The following is a 21406-nucleotide window of genomic DNA, read 5'->3' on the forward strand; positions in this document are numbered from 1 at the left end:
AGACATGTATTCTCTCCCATGGAGCAGGCCTCCATTCCAATTAGAGAGTGGTTGGTCTCTCCCATACCAGACATGCCACTATTGCACCTATTGGCTCATTTGACCTGGCTGGCCAAATTTAAGGTTTGCAGTGTCCACCATTGAGTATTTCCACTGGTGATTTCTCTCTCTTCCATTGAACTGCATGCAGTGTAGCTTTTTCTAGCCTTCTGTCAGTTGGTCTACACAGAGATCCTCTTTCTGCTTCCCTAGTGCTGGGATTAAAGACATCTGCTACCATACCCGGCTACCTTTTTCTTTTTCTTCTTTTTTTTCTTTATTTTGTTTTTTTGAGGTAGGGTTTCACTCTAGCTCAGGCTGACCTGGAATTCACTATGTAGTCTCAGGGTGGCCTAGAACTTAGACAATACTCCTACCTTTGCCTGCCGAGTGCTGGGATTAAAGGTGTGCACCACCATGCCTGGCCCTTTTTCTTTTTTTAAATAAGTTTTAAAAAATATTTATTTATTTACAAGGAGAGAGAGAGAGAGAGAGAGAGAGAGAGAGAAAGAGAGAGAGAGAATGGGTATGCCAGGGCTTGTAGCCACTTCAAATGAACTCCAGCTGCATGTATGACTTAGAGCATCTGTTTTTTTTTTTAATTTTTTATTAACATTTTCCATGATTACAAAATATATCCCATGGTAATTCCCTCCCTCCCTACCCCCACACTTTCCCATTTGAAATTCCATTCTCCATCATATTACCACCCCATTACAATCATTGTAATTACATATATGCAATATCAACCTATTAAGGATCCTCCTCCCTTCCTTTCTCTTCCTGGAGCATCTGTTTTTATGTGGGTACTGGGGAATTGTACGTGGGTCATTAGGCATTGCTGAGCCATCTCTCCAGCCTTTTTAAAATAATTAAAAGAATATTTTTATTTATTTGTTTGCAAAGAGAGAGAGAGCGAGTGAGAGAGAATCCTAGCATCAGAGCTTCTTGCCACTGCAAATGAACTCCAGATGCATGGATCACTTTGTGCACCTGGCTTTACATGGGTACTAGGAAATCAAACACAGGTCATCTGGCTTTGCACATAAGTGCCTTTAACCATTGATCCATCTCCGGACTCCCTTCCGACTTTTATGTGTTTGTGTTTTCAAAATCTCTCTCTCTCGTGTGTGTGTGTCTCAAATAAATAAAAAATGTATTTAAAAATGGGGGAAGCACTAAGTTAAATTACTGTTGCTTGAATGGGTGTGGATGGGAGGTCATTTACTGGACTTTAAGAAGCAACTTAGCCATGGGTACACCACTGAAGAAAATTACTCCCCTGCTTCTAGAGACCATTAACTGCCAATAGCCTCTCTGGGGGAAGTCTTTTTTGGTAATGTTGCTCACATGAATTTGTGATATGCTAATTAACCTGTCACTCCTCCCTTATAGCTTGATTTTCTTTGTCTGAGTTACCTGATCCTCACATGTATACTTTTTTTGGGGGGGGTGGGGAAAGTTCAAGGTAGAGTCTCACTGTATCCCAGACTGACCTAGGACTCACTCTTTAGTCTCAGGTTGGCCTCTGGCTCACAGCTGTCCTCCTACCTTTGCCATAGTGCTAGGATTAAAGGCGTGCACCATTGCACTTGGTGTATTCATTTCTTAATTAAAAAAATAGTTTTAAAATTTTGTTTACTTGAGAGAGAAAGAATGGCAGATGGATTGGATGGGAATGCCAGGGTCTTTAGTCATTGCAAATGAACTCTAGACACATGCAGCACCTTGTGCATTTGGCTTACATGGGTCCTTGGGAATTGATCCTGGGTCCTTTGGCTTTGCAGGCAAGCACCTTAACTGTTAAGCCATTTCTCTAGCCCATAATCATTTTTTTAGGTCATTCATTGAGAAAAGATTTCTCCTACTAAATTTGTTTCTGTTCTTTAGTATAGTATATAACACTAGAGGATAGCCTTCTAGCTGGATAGTCTTTTAAAAAAATTTTTTGTTTTATTTAGTTTTTTAGAGTTTTATTTATTTATTAATTAAATTAATTAATTAATTAATTTATTTTTGAGGTAGGGTCTCACTCTAGCCCAGGCTGACCTGGAATTCACTATGGAGTCTCAGGGTGGCCTTGAACTCATGGCGATCCTCCTACCTCTACTTCCTGAGTGCTGGGATTAAAGGTGTGCACCACCACACTTGGCTCTACCTTACTTAATTTTAATGAAACATTTCCATGCTATACCTCTTCCAATCAGAACAAATAGCTGTTAGTTTTAGAACTTCAGACTTATTTGTACCTGCTGACTTACCTCTTCTCACTTTTACCTACTATATTTGAAAAATTTAAACTAATTCATTCTATCTAAAAACTTAAAATGAAAAGAAAATATATTCCAAAAGTCCAAGTATAAAATATTTTGTGAAATCAATATTTTTAGATTTACTATACTACTTGAAGAGATAATTGAGAGTTGATTTATTAATAAAGATGAGAGGAAAATCATGTCACAATATATAAATGCAGATTTTGATATCCAGTTCATTTATGTTTTGTTTAGATGTCCCTGGTAGACTTGGGAAAGAAGCTTCTAGAAGCGGCACGAGCAGGTCAAGATGATGAAGTTCGCATTTTGATGGCAAATGGAGCTCCTTTTACTACAGACTGGGTAAAGGGTGCTTTTAATTTTGTAGTTTTTAAACTTCTTCCTTCTCCTCACCCCATTTGTGTCTTATAATAAAAAATGTAAAATGTAACCAGTATTATTCTTTTGTTTATTTTTATTTATTTACTTGAGAGTGATGGATGGAGAAAGAAAGATGCAAAGAGAGACAGAGACAGAAAGGGAGAGAATGGGCACGACAGGGCCTCCAGCCACTGCAAACAAACTCCATATACATGTGCCATCTTGTGCATCTGGGTTATTGGGTCCTGGTACATGGGTCCTGGGGTCCTTAGGCTTTACAGGCAAGTGCTTAACCACTAATCTATCTCTCCAGCTCCCCAGTATTATTCTTAAAAGTGGTAAATTTTTTTTTTGTAAATTTGTTTTTCAAATTTTATAATTATAGCCATCTTTTAAAATAAATTGTTCATATTATTTTCTTAGCCAAATATTCTGTAAAAAGGTTTTTTTTTTTTTAAAGATGTTAGAATATTCTAGTATGGTGTGAATCATAGAGCTACTTGGGATTCAGTTTAATGGATTGATAAACAGCATAAATAGAATTTACAGTTCACAGAATAGCAAATGAAGATAAGAATTCTTTTTTATTTTTTTTTTTTAAGGTAGGGTCTCACTCTAGCTCAGGCTGACCTGGAATTCACTATGTACTGTCAGGGTGGCCTGCCTCAAACTCATTGCTATCCTCCTACTTTGCCTCCCGAGTGCTGGGATTAAAGGTGTACACCACCACGCCCTGCTGAAGATAAGAATTTTTTCTTTCTTTCTTTCTTTCTTTCTTTCTTTCTTTCTTTCTTTCTTTCTTTCTTTCTTTTTTTTTTCTTTTCTTTTTGGTTTTTCGAGGTAGGGTCTCACTCTGGCTCAGGAATTCACTATGTAGTCTCAGGGTGGCCTCGAACTCATGGCAATCCTCCTACCTCTGCCTCCCCAGTGCTGGGATTAAAGGCGTGCGCCACCACGCCTGGCCAGAAGATAAGAATTTTAACTGATCTTGAACAGAAAAAAATTTGCATTTCCCTTGATACTTGTACAATTATGCATGCGTGTGTGTGTGTATGTGTGTGTGTTTGTACACATGTATGCAAACATGTGGAGGCCAGAGAACAATTTTTGGTGTTATCCTTAGGAATGTCATACATCTCTTTTTGAGACAGGTTCTCTCATTGGCCTGGAGCTCACCAATTAGGTGAAATGACTAGCCAGCAATCTCTAGGGGTCCTCTTGTCTTCACTCCCTAGCTCTGGTATTACAGGCATGAACTGAGCACTTTACATGGGGACTAGGGCTAGAGCTTAGCTCTTCATGCACACAAGAATTGCTTTGTTCACTAGTCATCTTCCCAGCCCCAAGAAACCTGTTTTATTCCAGGCTTCATATCCACTAATGAAACTGCAAGGAAAATGAGTAGTTAAGCAGAATTAAATACACCAACACCAAGCAGTTTGTCAACAGAAGCAGACCTACTGAGGACTATAGATGAGATTTCAGTAACAAGTTAAAAACAATAGAAGAGAAAATTAGCAAATGGAATGATGGGAAAATCTAGTGTACAACATAGACAAAAAATAGTAAGTGTAAGAGATATTAAGAGTCACAAGAAAGAGCTGGGCGTGGTGATGCATGCCTTTAATCCCAGCACTTGGGAGGCAGAGGTAGGAGGATTGCTGTGAGTTTGAGGCTACTCTGAAACTACCTAGTGAATTCCAGGTCAGCCTGGGCTAGAGTGAGGCCCTATCTTGAGCCCCCCTTCCCCCTAATAGAGGAAAAAATCATGAGAGAGAATATGAGAGAGGCTAGCATATATTCTAGCTATAGATCCCAAGGGGAGTGATAACTGTGATGAAGTCACCAAGAATTTCCAGAATGGATTAAAGTTGGCACCCTATGGATTACAGTTGACCCCCCCCCCCACAGATTCAATAGCCCAAAAAATCTACAGCAGGTCAATTTTTTAAAAAATATATAACTAGTTATATCACGATGATGCTGTATTATATCCAGACAAAAAGATCAAGAGAATTAGTATCCATATACATTAGGAATTCCTATGAGTAAGAAAAAGACAAGATGATAGAAAGCAGATAAATAACTTAGTAAAGTGCTATATCAAGAGAGAGTTTGAATAATCAATAAACATAAAAAGGTGTTCATCTCCTGTAACAGACATATGTGAAACAAAGTCATGAAATGTTTTTGCATATACACTTGGATTAACAAGATCATGTCTGGCAGTACCAAGCCTTGGTGAAGAGATGGTGAAATGGAAACTCTCAGATACTTTTGGTACAAGTGTGAATTGATATAGTCGGCTTGCCGGACAGTTTAGTAGTACCTAATAAATCTGAAAATGTGTATTCCCTTTGATGTAGCAGTTGAATTTCTAGAATATAGAAGTAGGTCTTTTTTTATGTGCCTGAGGTATGTACAAGATTATACTGAGCAGCAGTATTATTTCTAAGAACAAAACTAAAAACATCCCAATATTCATTAGTAGATTAATTAAATAATTGTGGCTTATTGATGGGATAGAACATTGTAAAGCCAGAAAATTAGTACATTACCTTCATATTTGTTAACATGTGAGTGACTCTCATAAACAGTATTAAACAGAAGACTAGTTCCAGAAACACATGTAGTATGTTCTATTTAAATAAAGTTCACAACAGGCAGAACCAGATTCTATCATCTGGAGGTTCATAAGTAATACAAATTAAATAAAGCAGTGCTTGTCAGGAATTCTGAGTTGTACTTACCCTGGGGCTGAGGGAGGGGCTTTTAATCAGGGAGTAGCATGTGAGAAGATTTAAATTATTGGCACTGTTCTATTTCTAGGCTGTATTGTTGACCTCACAGAGGTCTACCTTTTCTTCAAACTACATATATGTACACTCACATGCAAAGACTATGGATATTATATTCTTTCATCATCAGTCCAAAAGGGAAGAAATAGCTTAATAGAATTTAAAAGTGGTGAAATAGCCAGTTATAGAAACCTGTAATGAAGCATGATTTTTGATCTGCTAGAATCTATTAAAATTTCCTCTAAAATATATGGTTTTTGATTGTAGTAATAAAATTATTTCCAAGGTTTCTGGTTTTTTTTTCAGTTTTTTTTCTTTCTCTATTTAAGAGCGACAGAGAGAGAGAGAGAGACAGAGAGAGAGAGAGAATGAGAGAATGGGCCCACCAGGGCCTCCAGCCACTGCAAACAAACTCCAGATGCGTGCGCCCCCTTGTGCATCTGGTTAACGTGGGTCCTGGGGAATCGAGCCTCGAACCGGGGTCCTTAGGCTTCACAGGCAAGCACTTAACCGCTAAGCCATCTCTCCAGCCCCCCGAGGCTTCTGTTTTTGCCAGACATTGATAACACATGCCTTACATTGTATCATAACTCACCTGTTATGTGACTTCATGCAAATTAGTGACCTCTTTGTGTCTTAGGTTCTTTTACTACCAAATGGGGATAGTAGCAGTACCTATGTTATGAAGAGATTAAATGAGATTTATGCATCCAGGTCTTATAATAACATGTTCCTTAGAAAGTGCTATTATAACAGTGGTGTCCTTAGCACATTTCATGTTCTAGTGGAATATCTTAGTTCTTTGGACTATCATTGATTTGGCAATCAGTATAGAAGTGTTCTGTGCTTTCAAATGCATCTAATGTAACTTACCCTAAATTTCACCTATTTAAATTATGCTCTGATAAAGCTCTTCATTCACATTTGAGTGCTTCTTCTATTTTATCATATGTGTTAACTTAATGGTTAGACAATCAGCAAAACTGAATTTTGTTTTGGTTCTGTCCTGACTTTGGCAAATGTACCTCAAAAATTTTCCTTTGAAAAACAGTTATAGGAATCTCTTTTGAAAAGATCATAGAGAAGCCAGATGCGGTGGCACATGCCTTTAATCCTAGCACTTGGGAGGCAGAGGTAGGAGGATTGCTGTGAATTTTGAGGCCACCCTGAGACTACGTAGTGAATTGTAGGTCACCCTAGGTTAGAGTGAGGCCCTACCTTGGAAAACCAAAAAGGAAAGAAAAAAAAAGATCATGGAGGAGTTGGAGAGGTGGTTCAGTGGTTAAAGGCACTTGCTTGGAGAGCTTACTGACCTAGGTTCACTTTCCCAACACCCAAGCAAAGCAAGGTGCAAAATGTGGCACAAGCATCTGGTATTCATTTACATCAGCAAAAGACCCTGGCTTACTCATCATAAACACACGCACGTGCACACACACACACGCACACACACACAGAGTCATGAGTGCTTGTGTGCTCATGCATATACGTGCAAATAAATTGAAAAAATATTTTTTAAAAAGATCATGGAGATGCTTTTGTCAATGTAATTAAAAATATTTTTATTTATTATTTGAGGGAGGGAGAGGGAGAGGCAGAAGCAAATAGAAAAGGGTGTGCCAGGGCCTTCAGCCACTGCAAACGAACTCCAGACATGTGTTACTCTGTGCATCTGGCTTACATGGGTCCTGAGAAATTGAACCCTGGGTCTTTTGGCTTTGCAGGCAAGTGACTTAACCCTCCAGCCCTGTTAATGTAAGTTTTTTTTTCCAAGGTAGGGTTTTACTCTAGCTCAGGTTGACCTGGAATTATACTATATAATCTCAGGGTGGCCTCGAACTCACAGTGATCCTCCTACTTCTGCCTCCCAAGTGCTGGGATTAAAAGCATGAGCCACTATACCAGACTATAATTTTTAAGTCCTACTAAATCGGTTTTTATTAATTCAGTGTAAAATGTACACTACTGACCCAGTTCTGGGAATATAGCTCAGTGGTAGAGTGCTTGTTTAACAAGCATGAGGCCCTGGTTTAATCCCCAGTACCAAAAATGGAAAACAAAAGTGAACTGCTTAAATTAGTTGAGATTAATTTTGCAGATGAAGTTATTTTAGCAAGTTTTATGTAATTGATATGAAGAAAACAATTTAGTACTCAGAAAGATTTTTCAAGCCCTAATTATCTCTAAGTCTTTTATTTATTTATAGAGAAAGAGAGAGAGAGAGAGGAAGAGAGAGAGGGAAATAGAGAGAATGGGCATACCAGAGCCTCCAGCCACTATAAACAAACTTCAGATGCACGTGCTTCCTTGTGCATCACATCTGGGTCCTTTGGCTTGGCTGTCAAGCACATTAACTGCTAAGCCATTCCTCCAGCCCAGCCCTGTCTCTAATTTTTTTTTTTTTCGAGGTAGGGTCTCACTCTAGCCCAGGCTAGCCTGGAATTCACTATGGAGTCTCAGGGTGGCCTCGAACTCATGGCAATCCTCCTACCTCTGCCTCCCGAGTGCTGGGATTAAAGGCGTGCGCCACCACGCCTGGCTCCTGTCTCTAATTCTTAATGAAATTAATTTGCTTGGTTGTTTTTTCTCTGTTAAAAAACAATAAGAGCTAAGCATGGTGGTGTACACCTTTAATTTCAGCACTCAGGGGGCAAAGGTTGAGGATCACTGTGAGTTTGGGGTCAGCCTGGGACTACAGAGTGAGTTACAGGTCAGCTTGGGCTAGAGTGAGACCCTACCTCAACACCCTCCCAACAAAAGAAAACAAACAAACAAACAAAAAACCATAGAGCTAGTGTATACTCATATAATCCTGGTACTTGGGAGGCTAAGATAGGAGAATCTTGATTGTGAGGCCAGCGTGAGATCTTGTCTCAAAAAAAAGAGGAGGAGGTGGTTGAATAAAAGTAAGTACTGACTCTTGTTCCTCACTAAGTGAGTGAGAACTCTCAAAGACTTCTGTGAAGAAAATAAACTTAAATAATTTCTTTTGAATTTTGAATCATTGTATGCATAGTGTAATATGCTTATTGTGTAAGTAAAATATAAAATAATATATGGTAGTAGAAATATGCTCAAAGCAACTGTAAAAGTGTATGTTTTTCCCCTGTGGTGTAGCTGGGAACGTCTCCCCTTCATCTTGCCGCACAGTACGGGCATTACTCCACCACAGAGGTACTGCTTCGAGCTGGTGTAAGTAGGGATGCCAGAACCAAAGTGGACCGAACACCATTGCACATGGCAGCTTCTGAGGGCCATGCCAGCATAGTTGAGGTTTTACTTAAGGTAAGTGTTTTCTTTTTTTACTTAGCTTTCAAATCCAAGCCCCATAGACTTAATAAGAGGAAGGGAACTAGTTTTATTGAGTGCCCACCAAATGAATGTTATCTTGAAATTTTCTATCATGAGGAGGTAGGAAATCTTCCTTTAAGTATATAAGTTGAGTCAGTTGTAAGGTCTTCTGGGTGAAAGATTGTAGCTTTGTCTTAATACAGTTTGAATGATCAACAAATTAACAAGTAACTAAATAGAGATGTATCTTCAATCATCTAACTGCCTAAAGGTGATGAAGAAGATTCTGAAACCGAGTGATAAACTCTCTTTTTCCTTTTTATTCTGACTTCTATATAAACTCATCCAAAAGAAATACACTCTAAGTCAGAAATGCAAATCACATGTAATTCTATCTATTCTTTTAGCTATGTTAAAAACTAAAGATTTATTTTAATATTTAATTTAACCCAATATATTAAAAATATTCTCATAGGGGCTGGGGAAGATAGCTCAGCAGTTAAAGGTGCTTGGTTGCAAAGCTTACTGTCCCAGGTTCAATTCCCCAGCCACACATATAAAGCCAGATGGGCATTTATCTGCAGTGGCAAAAGATTCTGACACACATACACACATATATGCAGTAAGTCAATAACATAAGAAATTTCCTATATAAAAATTATTAGTGAGATATGTTATATTCTACTTTTTGATATTTTTACATTTTTATATACTTATTTATTTATTTGAGAGAGAAAGAGGTAGAGAGAATGGGCACACCAGGGCCTCCAGCTACTCCAAACGAACTCCAGATGCATGTGCCACCTTGTACATCTGGCTTATGTTGGTCCTGGGGAATCAAACCAGGGTCCTTTGGCTTTGTAAGCAAACACCTTAACTGCTAAGCAATTTTCTCCAGCCCTATTTTTTGATATTTTTGAATTCTACTTCTTTTTTATACATTTAGTGTATGTATATTCTGACTAGTCATAATGAATGCTTAATAGGTAGGTATATATATTTTTTGTCTATTATAATGGACAATGTCCCTTTAGATAACATACTTCTAAATCCTTGGGTTGTACTGGTGAAAGAAAATGATGTTTTTAGGTAAATAAAAAAAATGTGGGCACCATGTATATACCATACACCATCAAGGAGCATTTTGGAAGAGTGCACGTAGTGATCCTTCGCCTGTTATGCCATTCTACCATTTGTGCCCATAGCTGAGTAACAATGACAACAAAAAAGACATATTTAAGAAGTTAGAAGAAAAGTAAAGAAATGATTAGGAATATCAGCATAGTAGAAAAAGTGACTGATAAATGATAATGGCTGGAATATGTACTTAACATTAAGATTCCAAAGAATTGATTATGTTATTTGCTTTTCCTTCAAAGCATAGTGAGTAGTATTTAATATTTTAGCTATCTGACTGAAGGTTTTTTTTTTTTCAGCATGGTGCTGATGTCAACGCCAAGGACATGTTAAAGATGACAGCTCTGCATTGGGCAACAGAACATAATCATCAAGAGGTGGTGGAACTGCTGATCAAATACGGTGCTGATGTACACACACAAAGTAAATTTTGTAAAACAGCATTTGATATTTCAATAGATAATGGAAATGAAGATTTAGCAGAGATATTACAGGTAAACTAATAGCAATGGAATAGGTTTATTTTGAAAAGACCATTTCCCCTTCATATTTCAAATTCTTCCTTCATTTCAACAACATGAAACTTGCTGAAATGTCCGTTGTATTATTCCTGTTGGAAATGATTTATTTCAAATACCATGTTGAATTGTGTAAGAGGGGGCAGAAAGATTGGAAGAGCCACAAAGTAGGTAGGAATGTCCTGAGGCACAGTCTCCCCACTACCCCACTGGGACTAACAGAGGCCTTCATGACCCTATAGTGAATACCATAACCCCACTGAGGAGGGTCTCCAGGGTAATGGGAGCTGGGGTGAAGGGATAAAAAAGAGTAGCCTATTATAATCCATATAAAAAACCATGTTGAAAAGTAAGATATGCTAGATTAATTTTGAAGATAGGAGTTCTGAATTAAACCTTTAGGGGAATTCCATTTCATCTACTTCAAAATTAGAAGAAAAGGTCTTAATTGGATTTTCCTAGATATGAAGCTGCTGGAAAAGTAAAAAGCAAAAGGCTAAGAAATCTCATGCTGTAGGGAAAAAAAATCACAGAACCATTTGTGCTTCATAACATTTACTTTTCCATAACAGAAGTTATTTATCTGTTCATGTAGAAGCAAAGCTCAAGAAATAATATAAAATAATTGTAATAGCAAACATTTCATTTTTTTTCTTCTTTTTTATTAATTAGTTTTGTATTCAGCAAATACAGTCAGTTTGGTAGCATTATTAGGCTCATCTATGACCTACCCCTTCCCCGTTGGCCCCTCCTTGTTGAGGTATATGGGTCATGCATTGTGGAGTTAGCCCACAGTTATGGGTAAGATAAACCTCTCTGCATATCATGACCCAACATGTGGCTCTGACATTTCTTTCCTCCCCCTCTTCCGCAAAATTTCCCTGAGTCATGTTGGTCTGCTTCAGTGATGAGGTGTTGGGGGCCTCTGGGTCTCTGGCTCTCTGATTTGGTAGGAGTTGATTTTTCTCTGTGTTGGTCTCCTTCCCCTTTGTGCTGGTATCTGGTTCACCAGGAAAACAGCACCCTTCCTTGTTTTGCCAATTTTTCTTAGTATCAGCTGGGGCCCTTTTGAAAACATTTCAGTTTTTAAAAAACAAAATAAAATATGTACATAAGTTTCTTAGGGCTAAAAATAGCAATTAGCAGCAAGGTCTGAATAGTTGTAATCAATCACAAATTATTATTTGGATAAAATGGTGATACCATTGAATTTAAAATAATCTTTGCAGTCTTTGGAACTTTTTTTTATTTTTATTTTTTTCAAAGTAGGGTCTCTACCTCAGGCTCACCTGGAATTCACTATGGAGTCTTAGGGTGGCCTTGAACTCACAGTGATCCTCCTACCTCTGCCTCCTGAGTGTTGGGTTTAAATGCATGTGCCACCATGCCCAGGAATTTTTGCAGTCCTAATGAGATACAGAGTGCACAAAAGGGATATTTACTATCTTTTATTTATTTACTTTTTTACATTGTAGATCTTTATCAAGTACAACTGGGTGTTTTGAAATATGGCATAAATACATTGCAAAATGGGCAAATCTAGCACATCTATATCACAAAATATTTTTGTGATACCTTTAAAATCTGATTTGTTAGTATTATTTAAGAATATAGCTCTGGGGAGATGACTTAGGAATTAAGGCATTTGCCTGCGAAGCCTAAGGACCCAGGTTTGCTTCCCTAGTACCCACATAAGCTAAATGCACAAGGTGGCACATGCATCTGGAGTTCATTTGCAGTGGCTGGAGGCCCTGTCACATCCATTCTTGTTCTCTCTCTCTCTCTCTCTCAAATCAAATTGAAAAGAATGTAATATATTGCTATTTATTATAGCTACCATGCTGTATAACAGCTATCTTGAATTTTCTCCTAATAAATCAATTTTATGTCCTTTAATATCATGTTTTTGTTTTTTGTTTTGTTTTAGATAGAGACAGAGCAAGAGAGAATTGATGTGCCAGGGCCTCAGCCACTGCTATTGAACTCAAGACGCTTGTGCCACCTAGTGGGCATGTGTGATCTTGTGCTTGCCTCACCTTACCATGTCTGGCTAATGTGAGATCTGGAAAGTTGAACATGGGTCCTTAGGCTTTGCAGGCAAGCACCTTAACCACTAAGCCATCTCTCCAGCCCCCCCCCCCCATTTTTTTTTTTTTCCAAGGTAGGGTCTCACTGTAGTTCAGGTTCACTTATGTAGTCTCAGGGTGACCTTGAACTCACGTTGATCCTCCTACCTCTGCCTCCCAGTGCTGGGATTAAAGGTGTGTGCCACCACACCCAGATTAATATCATCTTTTAAAAATTCTTAGCAATTTCATACATGTAAACAATACAGTTCAGTTCTCCACTTACTCTCTTTTAAAAATTAAACAAGTAATCATAATAATGTCTCATAAATGATATATATATGTGTATGTATGTACATATATTTGCAGCAGGGTCTTACTATAGACTGGACTGGCTGGGAACTCACTCTGGAGCCCAGACTGGCCTTAAATTCATGGTGATCCTCTTACTTCAACCTCCTGAGTACTGGGATTATAGGTGTGCACTACAATGTCCAGCTCAATGTTATCATTATTGTCATTATTTTATAGTGCTCTTTTCTTGAGGACAACTTTGTACAATATTAATATATTTAAAATCTTCAAATAAATTGAGGCCTAGATAGATGGTATCTTTTTCCAGATAATATTTTTATTTGTTTTGGCTAGGTACCTGAGAATACTAACAAAAATATTTCATATTAGTCTCTATTAAGGTACTGTAGTGATTTGAAATTTTGGCTTAAGTTCCTATCAAAGATGACCCCTTTCCCTTTTATCCTCTTCCTATAGTACAACACTTTGGGTTTCTCAGGTCTCCTTCTCCTGACCCCTTGTCTCTAAGCCCTTAACGCTTTCAGTAACAAAATCAGTAGGTATCACCAAGGCTGGCACAACTGACTTCAAATAACAAAAGCTTGGGCAAGGTTTTGTGGTGTATTGTAGTTCTGGCTTATTTCTGTTATTTTTCACCATCATTAAGAAAATATAACCCAACTATTTGTAGATAGTTATTTTTGGCTTCATTGTTTCTCTTTCCTTCAGCTAGACAACATTGATGTACCTAGTGCCTTTTCTTATCTTATTTTCTGGTTCCTGTTTGCATCTGAATTCTTTTATTTTATATTGGCTGACTTCACTGACCTTTCACAAGTTACTTATCAGATATGTTTTGAAAAGTGGATTTTACCTTGACTTCTCATTTTTTATACGTAGGAGTGCAGTTTGAGTTTTGGGGTTGGAAGATTGGAGCAACTAATTGGGAAAGCCATACTTTATATATGTACTGTTATGTGTTGCCTAGTTTGGCAGAAGTACTTTAATTTTTAAATTATCTAAATAATTCTACAGAACAGTAGAATGTCTTTCATTGCATAATTTTTCTGTTTTCTATGCAAGCCTTTCAGATACCTGTTGTAATGAATTGTGCTGCTTTGCTCAACAGAAAATCTTAGAATATAAATTCATGCCTGTTTTACCACATACAATAATCCATGCACACACTTCTATTATATTTTATGGTTCTTCTAGAGAATATGCTTTTGTATATATATATATATACTTAATGCTACATTGAGAATCTATGACAAATTTTCTGGTTAAAATTCTGAAAATATTCTGGTGATTTGTCCCTTAGATTGCTATGCAGAACCAAATCAACACAAACCCAGAGAGTCCCGACACTGTGACAATACATGCTGCGACACCACAGTTTATCATTGGACCTGGAGGGGTGGTGAACCTAACAGGTCTGGTATCTTCAGAAAATTCATCCAAGGCAACAGGTATTGAGATGCATATAGGATAGATGTTGGGATTTTATGCATTAGTAGGTATTCATCCTTTTAAGAAAGGACTGTTGGAGAATGAGGGTAAGCTTATGTCAGCAACCTTAGCTCTTATTAGCAAGACCATTTTTTTCTGAGATAAAATAATCTAAAGAAAAGTGATACTAGCCAGGCATTATGGCACGTGCCTTTAATCCCAGCACTTGGGAGGCAGAGGTAGGAGGATGGCTGTGAGTTTGAGGCCACCCTGAGACTACATAGTGAATTCCAGGTCAGCCTGGGCTAGAGTGAGACCCTACCTCAAAAAACAAAACAAAACAAAGACAGAAAAAAGAAAAGAAAAAGAAAAGTGATACTGCAAAATGTACCACAATATGGCCTCTCAAAACTAATGCTATCCAAGTGTCATTTAAGACTTGAACAAAATAAAACAAAATAGAATATGAGAAGTATAAATTGGGTTAAGTGCCTTTAAAAATTCAAATATGGGGCTGGGGAGATAGCTTAGTGGGTAAGAGGGTTTGCTGAGCAAGCCTGAGAGCCCAAGACCAACTACTGAGTTTGATTCCCATGTAAAAACCCATGTAGCTACACTCTCTTGGACACTAGTCTTGTGAGCAGAGACTAGATTTCTATGCCTCACTGGTCAGCCATTCTCATAGAAAAAACCAGGTCCCAGTTTAGTGAAAGACTCCTGCTGAAGGAAACTGAAGAGTGATAGAGGAAGACATCCAGTATTCTACTCTTGTCTCTGTATGTGTGTGCACGGGGCACACACATCTGGACAAAAATATATATTCATGCATGTAAAATAAAAATTCAAATTTGTTTTCTTCTCTTGCAGATGAAACGGGGGTATCTGCTGTTCAGTTTGGAAACTCGTCTACATCAGTATTAGCCACGTTAGCTGCCTTAGCTGAAGCATCTGCTCCGTTGTCCAATTCTTCAGAAACTCCAGGTTAGAAAACAAGTAAAATTTATACATTAAAAATGGAAGATTTTGCCGGGCATGGTGGCATATGCCTTTAATTCCAGCACCTGGGAGGTGGAAGTAGGAGGATTGCCATGAGTTCAAGGCCAGCCTGAGACTACACAGTGGATTCCAGGTCAGCCTGAGCTAGAGGGAGACACTACCTTGAAAAAAACCAAAATAAGTAAATAAATAAATAAATAAATAAAAATAAATAAATAAAAAAGCAGATTTTAATAGTCCAGGAATGTAACCTTAAAGATAACATACCAGGGTGGAGATGACGACAGCTAGAGAGTGGGTGGGGCAGGAGCATCTTTGTTTTCATGGGAGGTGAAAAATCTTGGACTTTAAAAATATTAAGCCTGGGCTGGAGAGATGGCTTAGTGGTTAAGACACTTGCCTACAAAGCCTAAGGACCCAGGTTTGACTATTTAGAACCAACATAAGCCAGACGCACAAGGTGACACATGCATCTGGAGTTAGATTATAGTGGCTAGAAGTCCTGGCACACCTGTCTCACTCTTTCTCAAAAAAAAAAAAAAGAAAAGAAAAAGAAAGAAAAACAAAACAAAAAATATTAAGCCAGGCACTGTTCCTACACTCCTGTAATCAGCATTTGGCAGATTGAGGCAGGAGGCTTACAACTTTCAGGATAGCCTAGGCTGCACAATGAGAGCCTAACAACAAAAAAAAATAACAAAAAAAAAAAAAAAAAAAAGAGGGCTGGAGAGATGGCTTAGTGGTTAAGCGCTTGCCTGTGAAGCCTAAGGATCCCGGTTTGAGGCTCAGTTCCCCAGGCCCCACATTAGCCAGATGCACAAGGGGGCCCACGTGTCTGGAGTTAGTTTGCAGTGGCTGGAAGCCCTGGCGTGCCCATTCTCTTTCTCTCCCTCCATCTGTCTTTCTCTCCATGTCTGTCGCTCTCAAATAAATAAATAAAAAATGAACAAAAAAAATTAAAAAAAAAAAAGAGAGAGACAAAACCCAAGAAAACTTAAAAAAGAGATATTAAAGCCAAGTGTGGTGGCTCATGCCTCTATAATCCAGTGCTTTGGAAGGCTGGGGTTGGAGGATTGTAATGAGTTCAAGGCCAGCCTGGGATAGAGGGGAACCCTACTTTAAAAACCAACATAAGCTAGGCATGGTGGCACACGCCTTTGATCCCAGCACTTGGGAGCCCAAGGTAGGAGGCTCACCGTGAATTTGAGGCCACCCTGAGACTCCATAGTGAATTCCAGGTCAGCCTGGGCTAGAGTGAAACCCTACCTCTAAAAACTAAAAATAAATAAATTAAGTAAGTAAGTAAGTAAGTAAAGAATAAATTTTATTTTGGCCAGGTGTGGTGGTACACGCCTGTAATCCCGGTACTTAGGAGGCAGAGGTAGGAGGATCGTGGTGAGTTCGAAGCTAGCCCTGAGACTACATAGTGAATTCCAGGTCAGTCTGAGCTAGAGTGAGACCCTACCTCAAAATTTAAAAAAAAAGGAAGAATAAGAAGAAATTTTATTTTGCCAAATTTTTAAGAAACCTGTGTGGGTCACATAAAGCTTGCTTATCCAAATTGACCCTTGATTTTTTTTTTTTTTTTTTTTTACCAGTTTGATGTTTTGTTGAAATAGTATAAATACATATGAACTTACAGTTTTTTTCATAAATTTTTAGTTTTTGACAGTTTTTGGCAGATACATTAGGGTGATAGAAAATTTTAATGACAAAAGTAGTGTACAAAGATCAGTTTTAGAAGGGTTTCCTGTTTTAAAATAACGACATACAGTATTAGTATTGATGGTTCAGACATGTATAACGTTTGCATTTTATTTGCCCAAAATTGTTCTTACTGTTTTTATTAGGCAAGCATTTTATTTAATTAGGAGAATTAAAAAAAAATACTGAGTAGCCAGTCTTACAATCTTACAATCTCAGCTACTAAAGAGACTAAGAAAGGAGAGCTGCCAATTTAAGGCCTGCCTGGGCTACAAGTTCAAGTCCAGGTTGGGTCCACAGTGAGATCCTGTCTAAAAACAACCCAAAACATCAAGAAATACTCTTTTCTATTCAAGTTATTTGTATCATTGCTCATAAAAGCTAATAATAATTCTTTAAATTCATGTTTTTTCAAAATTTTAAGTAATAATAGCTCATTGAATATGTATTTGGGTAAGGCACTCTGTTAAATGTCTTGTGATGTCATTCATTTCTCACCCAAATGCTTTATAGTAAATAACAATTTGTTTTCACTTGGGAGAAAAAAAAAAGCCTACCTTAAAAAAAAATTTCCTTTCACTAATTGGTGACAATAAATATTTACTCAGCTTCTTTAGCATATTATGGATGAAAAACTAGGGGCTGGAGAGATGGCTTAGCGGTTAAGTGCTTGCCTGTGAAGCCTAAGGACCCCGGTTCGAGGCTGGGTTCTCCAGATCCCACGTTAGCCAGATGCACAAGGGGGCGCATGCGTCTGGAGTTCCTTTGCAGAGGCTGGAAGCCCTGGCGTGCCCATTCTCTCTCTCTCCCTCTGTCTTTCTCTCTGTGTCTGTCACTTTCAAATAAATAAATAATTAATTAAACAAAAAAACAAAACTAACCCTATGGGCTAGAGGTAGGGCTTAGCGGTTAAGGTGTTTGCCTGCAACCAAAGGACCCATGTTCTATTCCCTAGGACCCATTCCAGATCAGCCTAAACCACAGAGACCTTACCTGGGGAAGTGGGGGAATTCTTAGGAAGACAATGAAAAGCTTTCAATAGTAATTAACTATTTTTCTTAAAATAATTTCTTTGAAGGCTGGAGCATTAACTGAGCAGTTTCCCAAGTTTCTAAATTGGTTCCAAAGAAGCTTTTGGAATACATTTGTGTTTCTGTTTGACAAACAAAGAACAGGAACAGCCAGGCATGGTGGCACATGCCTTTAATCCCAGCACTGGAGAGGCAGAGGTGTTAGCCAGACGCACAAGGGGGCACACACACGTCTGGAGTCTGCAGTGGCTGGAGGCCCTAGTATGCTCATTCTGTCTCTCTGTCAAATAAACAAACCAACAAACCAACCAACAAACAAACAAACAAATAAATAAATAAAATAAAAAATTTTAAGCTAACCCTGTGTTTGGGAGTCCAGAGAATTTTCTGAATTGCTTCTGGCCATTAGCAGTTACATGCATCTTTATGTTGGCATGTTGCTTGTATAACTTCTACTTGGGTCTCTCTGGCTCCTTTGAATCTGCGGAAGCTACCAAAGATAGCTGATATCAGGGTTGTGGGACAGTTTAGTGGTAGAGTGTGTGCTCACCATGCAGGAGCATTGGATTTTACCTTCATTACCAGCCAGAGAGAGAAAAAGGAAAATAAAACTTGATTCCATTGGTAGTTTCTGTTTGGTTAAATTTGTCCATTTATTTAAGTTACATAGACCTGAAAATTACATAATTCTTCTTAAAAGTCAGGTAGACATTCTGACATTGAGAGTATTGATTCTATAATTAGTCATACTAACTTTTCTAACTTCTCTTGCCTTTGAAAATGTTACGGTCTTGTTTAAGGAGTTAGTAATTTCAGTGACGTTGATTGCATGTAACTTAGAATCTTCCATGAACATAATTTTTCATTTTGATGCTATTTCACAGTGTTGTCTTCTTTTTTTTAAACAATTTTTGTAAACATTTTTATTTATTTATTTATTTGAGAGCGACAGACAGAGAGAAAGACAGATAGAGGGAGAGAGAGAGAGAATGGGCGCGCCAGGGCTTCCAGCCTCTGCAAACGCACTCCAGATGCATGCGCCCCCTTGTGTATCTGGCTAACGTGGGACCTGGGGAACCGAGCCTTGAACCGGGGTCCTTAGGCTTCACAGGCAAGTGCTTAACCGCTAAGCCATCTCTCCAGCCCACAGTGTTGTCTTTTTAAATAAGATTTTAAGGACTGGAGAGATGGCTTTAGTTAAGGCATTTGCCTGCAAAGCCAAAGGGTCCCGGTTTGATTCTCCAGGACCCACGTAAGCCAGATGCATAAGGAGGCTCATGTATCTGGAGTTCATTTGCAGTGGCTGGAGGCCCTGGTGTGCCCATTCATATTCTCTCTCTCTCCCTCTCTTCCTCCCTTTGCTACTTACTTTCTCTCTTAAATAAATAAATAAATAAATAAAGACATTTAAAAGAATAAAAAAAAGATTTGAAGACCTAGAATGAAGTAGAAGTTTAGGTGGTCATGTCACTGAAGAGCATAACTAGATAAAGAAAGTTATCAAAGCTGGGGGTGGTGTTGCCTTTGATCCCAGCACTCAGGACGCAGAGGTAGGAAAATCACCATGAATTTGAGGCCAGCCTGAGACTACATAGTAAATTTCAGGCCAGCTAAGGCTAGATAGAATGAGATTCTACCTCAAAAAAACAACCCCTGCCCCCCCCCCCAAAAAATGATAAGTCTCTTAAAATTCTTTCTGTGCATCTTGATTGTCAGTCCATCAGACTCATGCTGATTTTATAAATATTTATATGCTTTAAAAGGGCATCTTAGCATCAGAGAAATATATTTGGAGTATTTCATCTTTTGTATGATAAAACTAAGGTCAAATAGTTTTGTTTTCTTTTCCTCTAAGGTCACATGGCTATTAAGTGGTGAAAGGAGGCTTATACTGAAATTAGACTGATTCCCAAGTTGTGTGTTGGGGATCACTATAAGTAGACTGCATTTCCTATGCAGTGTCATGAGGTGATGTATATTCTGGCCCCTTTTGTAAAGTATGTCGATAAGAAAGATTTGTTTATCTTTTTGTTTCTTTTTTTTCCTCTTTTCTCTTTTTTTTTTTTTTTAAGATAGGGTCTCACTCTGTCCCAGGTTGACCTCCAACTCACAGTGATCCTCCTTCCTCAGCCTCTAGAGTGCTGGGATTAAAGACATGCACCACCATGTCCAGATCAATTATCATTTTTCTTAGGCAAAAACACTACTTTTCCTGCCTTTACTTCAGGGACATGCCTGTACCTTTTTGTAGTAATATGAAATCAGTTGAAGTAAGTGTTCTCATAGTGTCTTGTCATTTTCACTTGCTCATAGGTGAAAATGTAGTGTAAGAAGTAGTGCTATACTAGTTGTTACTGCTCATGCTCTTCTGTTTTACCAGCCAAGTAGATATGCAAACCCTTTTTCTAGGTGCCAAGTAGCAGATGAACTATATTTTAAATGGAAACTGGATGGCTGGCTTAGTCCGCTAGATGGATAAAAGGTTCATGTGGTTGCTTAGGGTACTATGTCATTTCACTTGGGAATTAGAGCTTTAAATAACACTGGCATGATTGTAGTAGGACCGTTTTTTGACATACCATTAAGTTTTAATGTTAGTCCAATTAGAACCTCATAAAGTCTATTAAAATGCTCTATTACAGAGCCAAGTGATAACTTGTGTTCATATTACAAACAATTATAATTGTAGGTTATTAGTGTTTGATAATGAGACTATCTCAGTGTTATTGTTACTGTTCTTCAGAGGGAACAGATTAACTGGAGTTGGAGTTGGGCACAATGGAAGGGTGGGTGCTGTACCCGAATGAGTAGATGTAATTTAGAGAGAAAGGAATTCATTCCAAGCCGCACCACTTTGGAGTTCATTCCAATTTGAAAGTTATTTCAAAATGAAGAGACAGAAAAGTAAAAACTGTTTTTAGAACATTACAGTTACATTTTTTCTTTTTCCTTTTTGAAAAAAACCACTGTCGCTGAGTATACTCTTCAAAAATCAGAGGCAATCTCATTTTCCTCTTAAAATTTAGAGGTTACTCTAGTGGGCTTCTTACAATCTTCCTAGAGGATTAAATAGGATCAAGGACAAGTTGGGGAAAACATTTTACGAAGAGGGCCACATCAAGCTTTTGAAGAAAAAGGAGCTAGTCAAGAGACAGAATCCAGTGTAATTCATGTTGTTGAAAGTAAGATTAAATTTGTAAACTTGTAAAATGATTACTCTGGCTGGCTTAGAAAAATACTCTGGAAGGAAGTTTAAAAATTAGTTGGAAAAAAAAAAGAGTTTAGTGGAAGTGGGAGGGTGGATAATAGAGGATAATGGGGGTATATATGATCAAAGTACATATATGCATGTATGAAATTGTCAAAGAATAAATTAGTGTTTTTTGTTTTTTGCTTAGCTTCAGTCTTCTTTGTAGTTCAGATACATAATACTTCAACTAGGAATCT

General features: G+C 38.1%; 1 protein-coding gene across 5 annotated transcripts in view; it reads left to right on the forward strand.

Annotated features, from left to right (window-relative positions):
* Nucleotides 1-21406, forward strand: part of Gabpb1 (GA binding protein transcription factor subunit beta 1) — a 100547-nt gene that overhangs the window by 47904 nt on the left and 31237 nt on the right. For 3 of the 5 annotated variants that reach the window (XM_045156124.1, XM_045156120.1, XM_045156121.1), the window contains exons 2-6: nucleotides 2550-2657; nucleotides 8591-8758; nucleotides 10201-10395; nucleotides 14101-14248; nucleotides 15096-15209. In XM_045156124.1, the coding sequence (XP_045012059.1) occupies nucleotides 2550-2657; nucleotides 8591-8758; nucleotides 10201-10395; nucleotides 14101-14248; nucleotides 15096-15209 (733 nt within the window). Of the gene's footprint in view, nucleotides 1-2549; nucleotides 2658-8590; nucleotides 8759-10200; nucleotides 10396-14100; nucleotides 14249-15095; nucleotides 15215-21406 lie in introns of those variants that run through there. The other 2 variants (XM_045156125.1, XM_045156122.1) reach the window with 2 other exon arrangements.

The sequence above is a fragment of the Jaculus jaculus genome, chromosome 8 (assembly GCF_020740685.1).
Source record: "Jaculus jaculus isolate mJacJac1 chromosome 8, mJacJac1.mat.Y.cur, whole genome shotgun sequence".
Taxonomy (NCBI): Eukaryota; Metazoa; Chordata; class Mammalia; order Rodentia; family Dipodidae; genus Jaculus; species Jaculus jaculus.